At 34.9% G+C, this 10,776-nt stretch overlaps 2 protein-coding genes across 3 annotated transcripts; one reads left to right on the top strand and one right to left on the bottom strand.

The window, feature by feature from the left end:
• The first annotated feature begins 352 nt into the window (after nucleotides 1-352).
• LOC124945988 (thioredoxin-like protein CITRX, chloroplastic) lies at nucleotides 353-1,871 on the top strand. Its single transcript, XM_047486533.1, has 4 exons — nucleotides 353-650; nucleotides 835-957; nucleotides 1,393-1,473; nucleotides 1,583-1,871. Exons 1-4 carry the CDS (start codon nucleotides 414-416, stop codon nucleotides 1,697-1,699), a joined length of 558 nt encoding a protein of 185 aa, XP_047342489.1. The 5' UTR covers nucleotides 353-413; the 3' UTR covers nucleotides 1,700-1,871.
• Nucleotides 1,872-2,239: 368 nt separating this feature from the next.
• LOC124944625 (mediator of RNA polymerase II transcription subunit 15a-like) lies at nucleotides 2,240-10,005 on the bottom strand. 2 transcript variants are annotated; one of them, XM_047484925.1, is made up of 11 exons: nucleotides 9,846-10,005; nucleotides 9,357-9,471; nucleotides 8,674-8,788; nucleotides 8,153-8,270; nucleotides 6,009-7,481; nucleotides 5,547-5,617; nucleotides 5,268-5,342; nucleotides 3,846-4,958; nucleotides 3,386-3,682; nucleotides 2,788-2,976; nucleotides 2,240-2,714 (listed from the first exon to the last, which is right to left on the bottom strand). In XM_047484925.1, the coding sequence occupies exons 2-11, from the start codon at nucleotides 9,464-9,466 to the stop codon at nucleotides 2,418-2,420; spliced, it is 3,858 nt and encodes a 1,285-aa protein (XP_047340881.1). In that variant the 5' UTR covers nucleotides 9,467-9,471; nucleotides 9,846-10,005; the 3' UTR covers nucleotides 2,240-2,417. The 2 variants fall into 2 exon arrangements, with proteins under 2 accessions (XP_047340881.1, XP_047340882.1); XM_047484926.1 differs by having other exon boundaries at nucleotides 2,241-2,714; nucleotides 6,009-7,478.
• Between the last annotated feature and the right edge of the window lie 771 nt (nucleotides 10,006-10,776).

The raw sequence follows: 10,776 nt of genomic DNA, 5'->3' as shown, positions 1-10,776 counted from the left end.
AAATATTATAATAATTTAGTAATAAAAAAACTCAAATAAACCAAAATCAAGCAAGTGAAGAATAAAAGTTAGTGTATAAAAACTATAGTAATATTCATAATAAAACATGGAGTTCTTTGTTATTGAATTAATCCTTAATTTTGTTGATTTTAAAAAAGATTTTTTTTTAGTAAATTAATACAAAATATTAATATATAATAATAAAAAAAATTAATTAAAAAAAAATTCCGAACAAGACCTTAATCTCAACCTGAAATATGACATAAAAAACTTAATCCAACAAAAAAAAAAAATTAATTAATTTTACTCAATTTAAAAAAGAAAAGAAAAAAGGAGTGACATTCTATCTTCATAAGAATTTTATTTTCTTCTTCTTCTTCTCTAACTAGTCAGTCAGTCCCATTTGAACAGAGATGTCAATCGCTCTACCCGCCGTCGCCGCCGCCGTTTTCACCGTAAACTTCTCCCTCCGCCCACCGCTTACACCTTGCGGCAAACAGTCTTCTCCCTTCAAAACGCATCATTCTTCTTTCCTCTCCGCTTTTACCAGACCTACTTCGCAAACTACTACACAAGCTTCACCTCCATTCCGGAGAAAATTGCTCTGCCCTCCGGTCGCCGGCAAGCACGTCAGAGAAGATTATCTCGTCGTATGTCATTTCTCAATTTAATTTTATGATTGTTACTTGTAATTTGTATTAGTTACTGATGAAATTGATTAAGCCTCTGACTGAATCGACAAAATTTTCAGGATTCTTCTATGCCACCAATTGTTTTTAGTGTAGTAGTATATAGAGATGATTTAATCAGTTGGATTAATTTGATGATATGCAGAAGAAGTTAAGTGCAGAGGAGATCCAAGAACTTGTTAAGGGAGATCGAACTGTGCCACTCATAATTGATTTTTATTCAACTTGGTGCGGTCCTTGTATTTTGATGGCTCAAGAACTAGAAATGGTAAATCACTTCATTACTGCTTTTATTTTATGCTTTCTAGTTAGTTTAGTTAAAGGGGTAGGACGGCTGAACACAACCTTGCCCTCTGAAGACACTCGATAATTTGTTTATTCATGAATCGTGTATGGATCGAAACGTCTGCCTTACCCATTCAGATGTTCGGATTTTCTCATTCAAGGGCTCCTCTCCTTCTTTTAGTCAATAGGGCGGGCTTCAAACCTTCACCTTCCTTTTAGACGTTTCATTCTTCACCCGAAATCGTTTGAGCCTCCCGCTGCTTATATCCATGACCAGGATGAAGGATGATGGCTCTAACTGTTCTCTATCCAACAATTCAACCATCATACCACCATGAATCAATCAATCAATCACTAACTGTAACATGTTTTGTCTTTATGGATCTAGTTTGTATTTATGGGGGGTTTGTTTTGGCAGCTTGCTGTTGAGTTTGAGAAGAATGCTTTGATAGTTAAGGTTGATACAGACGACGAATATGAGTTTGCGCGTGACATGCAGGTAAAATTCATCCATGGGGAGTTTTTGTTTCATTTTAATTCCAGTCATATGATAAGTGTGATATGTTTCTTATGCTCCAATTTTGAATCTGATTTCGAATATGTGACAGGTTCGAGGTTTGCCAACTTTGTATGTCTTCAGTCCGGATCCAAACAAAGATGCAATTCGCGCGGAAGGGCTTATACCAATACAGATGATACGTGACATCGTCGAAAGCCAAAGGTGACAAGAGAACTAAAGGAATGTCATTCTTCAAACTTGTATTAGGTAAGGGATAGTTTTGATTCTTTGAGAGTGATTGATATTGCTAAAGATTGTAGCTTTTGGCAAATGTATTGTTTGTGGATTAGAATATAATATTATCTGATCATCATTTCTAGGGTATAAATTAATTATCTTTTTCATATTCAAATGTGGAACTCGATACTCTATGCCTAATTTAGGGATGTCAAAAGGTCGGGTTGAGTACGGTTTTAGGTACTCAACCCATGCCTAATTAATGGGCTAAGTCCGATTCATGAGATTATATGTTCATACAACTTGCTTTTCTAAGTCCATCACTAAAAGACTATCCAACTTTAAACTCGTAAAATTGAGAATTTATTTGAAGAAAAAATAGAATAGAAAGAAACTATGAAATAATATTGAGGTCCATAATAGTTAGAGAGAAAGGGAACTTTTTTTAAATGTTCCATTTAAAAGCAATGAATTAAAAAAAATATATATAAAAAATTCAAATAAACAGGATATTATAAAAGAAAATTAAAAACTTTTTGATAAAAATTCAAAATCCTGACTATAAAACTAAACCAGAAAAACAGTTACTTTGTCAACCTGAGATGGTGAAAAACAAACAGTTTTTGCCATTCAAGCAAACAATTGCACCAAGAAAAGGTTGGACGAGAGCATTTTTGTCTTTAACTTATAACCAAAAAAAAAAAGATTCATACTGTACTCAAGCCATTTCCCCAACTTCCATATTTGGAGGTGAAAGTCCCACCACCATTCTGTTGTGCATACTCTATGATCACTTCTCGAGAACATAAGTCCCAAGTTTTCGCAATTTCTCCAAGTGACATAGGTTGTGAAAGGTTGCGAACATGGATGCTAAACCTCAATTGCGCCTTTACAGATAAATCTTCGCTCTCTTTACTAGGCTCAGTCAGAAACTTGTCCAAGAATATGGGAGAACAATTCGGGTAGTTTTGGGGAACAAGCAGTCGTAAGGGTTGGATAGACAACTGCAATAAAATCTTGAAATTATGAGAAAAATAAAAATAACATTACATGGTTTAATTAGAGTCGTTTACTTACCATTTGGTGGGAAGCATATTGTGATTTGAAAGTAGGGCTGAGGGAAACAGCACTGTAAGAGCATTTAACTATAGTTCCTCCTTCAGCTGGATCTGCAGTATGATCGAGTTTCTCATCGCTAATATCTACAACCGTATCTATAAGTTGCTCATTTATCTCCCTTATCTCCTCCAAAAGGGAATGATTATCCTGTCAACGGAACAAGATATGATGTCTCTCAATCTACAGATTTAATCTTATTCATACATCGCTAAACTATCTGAAGAAAAAAAATCAAGCCGTGCAAAGAGTATGCTACAACAAAGCGGAAGAAAAATAAATTAAGATGGCAATTCTGAAAAAAATAACCTAAACACAACTCCAATACTTCCTAAGCAAGAAATTATGCATATCTACATATGAAGAAACCAAGGCCTTGTATGATCTTGGGTTATTTAAATAATTAAGTGTATTTCCAAATAATCTTGTTTGATGTAACAAGTGGGTTATTTGGGCGAAATGACCAAAATGTCTTTTTAACTTGGTATTTTAAAAATGTTGTAAACATTTAAACAAGGGTAATTTGGTATTTTGGGGGAAATTATAAAAGAAATGATACCGCTAGTCGAGGCCTTTTGAAATAAGATGTAGCAACCGAATCAGAATCGGAATCCTCGTTGGAAATCACAGAACTCGCGGTTGTATATCGCTTCATTTTCCTTGTTCCAGGAAATCCATCTTGCATGGAAATATTATTTGCCTGTAAACGGAACTTGGTCATCGCAGCCAAATCTTCTCCTACAGCAGCCCTAGAACCATTACCTGGTGCTGATCCAGCTATCCCATCAAACATACCCACAATTGAGCCAATATCACTCACCGAATCACTCAATGCACTTGGAGACATTGACTTTACCTGATAATAAAGAGTATACACAATTAGTTACACATTATTTATGTTTTTACAAACATGCCCATTTGGAAACACTTATTGTTTCTGTATCTGGATCCATTTACACATACATAAACAATTTATGTTACAAATGGGTCCGAATCAAATCAAATCAAATCAAACTTACCACTCTAATTAACCGATCCATAGGCAGCTCTGTAACATTTGACTTTCCGGAAACGACTGTAGAAGCATTAGCATGAATCTCCTGACTAGTGGACTCAAGCAAAGGGGATGCAGATATACCCGGGGTGCCAATAGCAAGAGATTGTCTAATATTTCCCACACCCGAGCCTACTTTTTCAGAATCCCCTGGCATTGGAGATGGAACAAAGGGAGTTGAAGGAGATGGAACAATTAAAGGTGAGTTTGTAGACTGAAGAGGAGTTCCAGTTCTTGTAAGGGATGACAAAATGTTTTGCTGATCAATTTGTGGAGACGGTTGCTGAAGAACTTGGGGAGATGCAGCAGTCTGAAGGATCTGTGGTGATGAAATAGGAAATTTGGAAGTGTTTGACTTCGTCTGTAGATGTTGATAGGCCGATCGCTGTATACCTGATATGGGCGCCAATTGTTGTCTCAGGTTCAAGTCATTTATCTCATTCATCTGAGACATCTGCTGTGATTGAAATTGTGCCTGTTTCTGCTGATTCAATTGCTGTGTCTGTTGCTCCTGTTGGATTTGTCTGTGCACTAACTGTTGCTGCATCTGGCGTTGCTGGTTCAATGGTTTAGTCTGTAACATTTTCTGGGATGGAAGCATACTCGCATTGGACTGAACTGATGAGAAGTTTGGCTGAAGCGTATTCAAGTTAGCTTGTTGTGGAGCACTCATAGGATTTTGCTGCAAAGACCCAACAGAAACCTCCAGCATATTGTTTAGGTGATTTCCTTGGTCTGTCATCGAGTTCTGAGGTATTGTTGACATGGAATTTTGCACGCCTGTCTGTTGAAGCTGGGCGTTTATCTGATTATCATGTGTCTGTTGCTGCATGGATTGCATCTGATACTGGCCAGGCTGCTGCCCAGGTGGCATCGTGGAGCCCTGTTTATATTGTGGCTTATTTGAAGCCAGGACATTTATTATTTGTTTTTCGTACAAAGGTAACTTTTCCCTATAAACAGGCAAAACATTGCATTTGGGGATCTGCAGCAGAACAATTATTCGTTCCACCATGGTCTTAAACAACAACAGCTTCTCAGATTGTTCATTTTGAGACGGCTCAGAAACAGGATCATGCTGAAACATTTTTTTATAAAGGTTGTGAGAAATAACTAATAAGACATTAAGTAAAGATTTTAATAATCAATTCTTGAACTTTTGTGGATAATTTACACAGAAATAATTGGAATTCGTAGGAGTTGTGCTCAATTCAGATAAATTTTCCCAAGTCATGCAAAATGGTTGAAAATGAACAGAAGATCAGCATCCAAATTTATCAAGACTAATATTTTTATTCACTTAGACTACTATTTTATTTTTGAAAATTTATTGGACTTACTAAAATCACTAAAACAAATAGGAACTCTGAGAATGACCTATCATTACCTGCTGGAGTTTAGCACTAATCCTCTGATACATTTCAACCAGATCTGATAAATATGCGTCTTTCATGGCTTTAATCTGCAGTTAGAAAATGAATGATGTGTAAAAACTTAAATATTTTTATCAACTAGCCACAATCTAAAGGAGTGAAGATGGAGTAATACCTTTTGATGTGCAATTATGAATAAATGATTGATTGTTTTACATAATAATATAAGATACTAGTTATGACTCAATTAACGTGACAACTAGCCACAATCTAACGGAGTGAAGATGGAGTACCTTTTGATATGTTTCCTCTTGCCAATCTTCACTATTTGCAGTTCCCTTCTGAACTGTGGAGTCCAAAGAAGCTTGGGGAGAGAAAAATGTGAACAAGAGTTAATGTACAGTTTATGCAAATAAGAAGGAACTGATGTAATAGACACATTATTTTTGGGAAAACATATATTTATATCTATGTGTCTATTGAATCGTTTCCTTCTTCCATACAATAGACACATAGATAAAACATATCAATCATAATATCTAACACAAGTCGCAAATGCACAATAGCTATATTCCAAGCGTACATCCATTAACTCGTTTTCAGAATCTTGTTAGACTAAATAACAATCCTTTTTTTTTGTCTCAGAGACCTCAAATAATCATCTACTTATATTTTATAAATGATTAAACCGAGGATGAGAATTTCATAATCAAGCAAGTTTTGAAAAAAAATAGTTGCAAAAAATAGTAGCATACTTGATGATGCCTCTGAGAGGGCCAGATGTTTCTGCGGATCAATCTTATTCTGCTGTTGAAGCAAGGGGCCAGATGTTTGAAGCCTCTGCTGCATATCCCTTTGTACTAAATTGGGCTGTTGCTGCATGCCTAACTGTTGCTGATGTTGCATGCCTAACTGCTGCTGCTGTTGCATGCTTAACTGTTGCTGCTGTTGCATGCTTAACTGTTGCTGCAATTGCCCAGTCTGAGGTTGAATCTGAGTCATTGATTGATGTGATGATGGTTGCTGTTGCATGCCTAACTGTTGCTGCAATTGCCCAGTCTGAGATTGAATCTGAGCCATTGATTGATGCGATGATGGCTGACCCAAGGATGGAAAAACTGTTGTGTTACCATGCTGGCTTTGTGGCTGAAGAGGAACCTTAGACTGTTGCATCATTTGTAAAGTGTGCTGATTCGTCAGCATATTTGAGCTACCGGATTGTGTAACAAGAGACTGCTGTGGCAATCTAACGGCATTATTCAAAGAATTCATCTGCTGGTGACGCATATTAGGAAGATTATTTGTCTGGCTTGTCAGCCGTTGTTGCTGCATGTTGGGAAGATTATTTTGTTGACTCAGCATCCTTTGTTGCTGTTGTTGCATATCAGAAATGCTATTCTGCTGACCGGTTAAGTTCTGTTGCATATTGGTTGCATTCGACAGCTGATGTTGTTGCATTGACTGTACAGTCTGCTGCTGTGGACGAATCATTGAAGTCTGCCGCATATTGGTTGCATTTGACTGTTGTTGCTGCATTGACTGTACAGTATTCTGCTGTTGGTGAATCATTGAAGTTTGTTGCTGCTGCTGCTGCTGCTGCCTGAAAACCGATTGTGAATTTTGCTGCATTCCAGTTTGTGTTGGCTGTTGACCAGAAATCTGTTGATTCTGTTGAAGACCAGATAAAGAACCCGACTGCATAACAGAAGACTGCTGAGAGGACTGCACTATGTTGGGGTGTTGCTGGGCCTGCTGCTGCAAGTGAGATTGCATGACCGAATGGGATATCTTCCCTTGTTGATACTTTGATTTCATAAGTAGCTGCTGTTGTTGGTAAAGATAATTCTGTTGATTCTGAGACTGCTGTTTTTGTTGTTGCTGCTGCTGTTGGGGCGTAATTTGTTGTCTTCCTTGAATCTGTCTCTGCTGTTGGGGCATACTTGATGAAACCCCTTGCCCCATCGCATTTCCCACCAAGTTTTGTGGAACTCCAGGCATGTTTTGAATGCTCTGAACGTTTGGATTCTGGGAAGCTACATTCGGAATGCTAGTAGAAGGTAGGCCACTGATTGAAGACATTGCTGATGTTAATCCAGAAGAACCTGGGACACCACCTGGCACAACGCTATTCTGAATTTGTTGGCGTTCTTGAACCTGGGTGTTTCCTGTCTGCATGGGCATTTGTTGCCCTTGATTTACAACTTGAGCTTGCATACTATTTGATCCTCCTAAAGGTAAAAGTTGGAATAAACAAAACAAAAATTAAGATATATTAACTGAAGAATGTTGAAAGGAACATTACATCACAAGATACAAATAGCTTGAAATTTGAAAGGGTGCACATAACAGACCAGGTAAAGACCACAAATTATTACATGAGATGCATTTTGTGGAAATAAGAACCAGCAACAGAATAAAACAAAGTCAGAAGATAAGGCTAAAATAATTCATAGTACAGACAGTGGACATTTTAGCACAAGATGGAAACAATAGTTTTCTTTAAATAAAAGAAAAAATAATTATGTTCTAGAAAGATTTGTACCTAAATAATATATTAAAAGTTATGTATGATTTAATACTTTCATAAGATTAAGTATTACGGCTTTACTGTTTTTATAAGTATACCTACCAAACTATTCTCTAAGATTTACAATTACTATATCAACTACATTTCCTAGAATTGTAGTTGATATAATTGAAGACTAATTAAATACATGAGGATTTGATCTTCAACAACTAGAATCCTTCCCATGCAGATTACTAAACTAATTCATTGAGAAATACGAGCAGAATTAAAGGATAATTGGTTATGGAAGCTATTTCCATAACAAACTACAAAAAATAGTTAATAATGGTAGTTCTACTGGCCAATGGTGATAGGAATGTCTCGTGATGGTACCTGAATCTTGAGGGTTCTGGCTACTACGAACAACAGAATCAGTTGGCATAGAGTTCGCCGTGAGTTTATGTGACTCCATTGCCAGCATTTTCAGTGATATTTGTCTCAGGTAATCAGTCTGCAATAGAGACAAACAAAATATTTGTACAAGCTAAATAAAATATCATTCTCAAAGACAAGAATGAAAGAACAATAACCACAACTTTCAAACAGGAGAAGAAAGAAGTGGGTCAAGTGACGTTGTCTTTTGGTATGTAGAATGCAAAATAAAATATGTCAACAATTACAACAGTTATTAGACAACTTGTTGAAAAATTTAAAACTGAAAAAAAAAATTTGAGAAAACTTGTTGGCACCAATCTCCTTATTTTCTAGTTCAAGGATTCCTTTGGTATTGTTCTGCAGCTATGCAGATACATAAACAAAAAAATAAAAACATGCAGTTTTTCATGTATAAATAAGTTATCCATAATGTTCTTTGAAGATAAACACAATTAGCATGAGAGGAGAAGTAACTGTACCTGGTTTGTGGCAGCAAAGAAGATCTTCTCCTCAAATTTTGTAGCAAGTTTCTTGAGTTCATGCAGTCCTTCTGGCCCATCATTATGAGGAATACATTTCTTCAAATTATCCATTCTATTCACGAAACAGTTGCACAATTAATGTTAGTCATCGTGCCAACTTGATGTTATGATCAAAAAATAAGATTCACATGTAGAGTATGAAAGAAAAGTGTGTGACAGCTTAATGTAATGATCAAGAAATAAGATTGACATTTAGAGTACATAAAAATGGAGTAAGGTCCGCTCCCAGAGCTTTCATGAATGAAAAGTTTGATGGACTAGATATGCTTGCCGAATTAGTATCATTTAACAAGAGCTAACATCAAAAGGGCAGTTATTTTTAAAAGAAGAGAATAAATGAAAAAGAAACCGAGCTCTATAGTACTTAAATGCACCAAACCATGCATAGACGTAAATCATAGTCCTAAACACATTTAATAGATTGCTTAGAAAGCGAAGACTCTGTTAGGTTAAAGGCTGCAGAAATCTTTTGACTATATCAGCTCTTAAAAAGAATGGAGAAACAAAACTATCAAGACTTTAACAGATTAATTTAAGCTGCAAATGAAGATGACAATTCCGCATAAAGTGAATGAATTGCAATAGCAAAAGAACACCTAATAGAAAAAACAAAAACTCACATCTTAAGCGCAATCTTCTCTCTTGACTCAGGTAGTAATTGAGACTTCCAATCACCAGAATCAGCAGCAGACTCATTGCCTTGTGTGGACCGACAACTGATAGCATCCATTCCAACTATCAAAAGGACAGACACCGAAGTCTTAAGAATTCCAATATATGAATGCAATCACACATACAAGTAATCCATCGCACAATAAAGAGAACAAGTTCAAATGGAAACAATCCTAACTAGAACTATACCGGATGAATTTTAAACAAACTAAGTCTACGTTAGATCATTACAGTCTAACAGATACAGAATATCCAATAGACCTGCAATCAGGCTTGTCTGGATAGAAACCGCTACTAGTTCATAACGAAGGAGATGAATAAGCTACAGAGAACCCCAACGATGACAATCGAGAAGTATAATACAAGAATTCTGATCGTAATCACGAAGATTAGTTCAATTTTACTTTAAAAAGAAAGAAAACACAAATTACTCTCACCTTGAAAAGAAGATTCAGCCTCAATCGTAGGTAGCGATCACAGAACAAGCTGAAAACTCTGTGATGACTACGAAATCACTTTATCAAATGGAAAATAACAAGATACCTTCGATGAAGATGACGATTCTTCTCCTTTTCAGCAATAGTTGACGATGATCCAGAGAGAGAGATTTGAAGAACATAAAACGCAATCTTTTGCTGAATTCTGTATATTTATTCGTTTTTATGGTAACCTCTCTTCATTCAATCATCAATGAATATTACTTTATTTATTATTAATATTTTAAAATTTTCTATATTATATTAAAAATATATATTATATATTCTCTACCAACAAAATTTAATATCTCATATATTTTTTTAGATTTGTATTTTTTTTAGTTAAGAGAATGATTTAATATTAGAAAATTAAATCATTTAATTGATAAGAATCATTATTTAACTTTAATCGGTTAATAAATTGAATTGGTTTTTTATTCAACTTAGTAATACATTAAAAATCGAATAGTTATCCCTTTCAAATACAATTAATTTATAAGAATATATTATTAGAAAAAATATAATAATACTTTTGACTAAAACAGAATGAATTGAGATTACAAAACTTTAATAAGAAAATATAAATGTAGATTACTTTTATGGTGATTTGTTAAATATATAAATATAATTGTATTATTTTATACTATATTTGAAATAATTTCATAAACTTTTAATAAAGTTGCTAGAATGATCATCATTTGGGGAAAATATTTATCTTGTAATTAGTAATATCTATTTTTTGGTTTTCTTTTCTTCAAACATTAGTAAAGTTATTTATTTTTATTAATTTTTTAAATTATATTTTATTTTTATAATAAAGTTAATATGTTTGTGCATTAAATTATTTTGATGAGATAGAATATATATATTTGGCCGAAAAATTAGATTTCAT

The sequence above is a fragment of the Impatiens glandulifera genome, chromosome 7 (assembly GCF_907164915.1).
Source record: "Impatiens glandulifera chromosome 7, dImpGla2.1, whole genome shotgun sequence".
NCBI lineage: Eukaryota > Viridiplantae > Streptophyta > Magnoliopsida > Ericales > Balsaminaceae > Impatiens > Impatiens glandulifera.
This window is presented reverse-complemented; position numbering and strand designations above follow the sequence as displayed.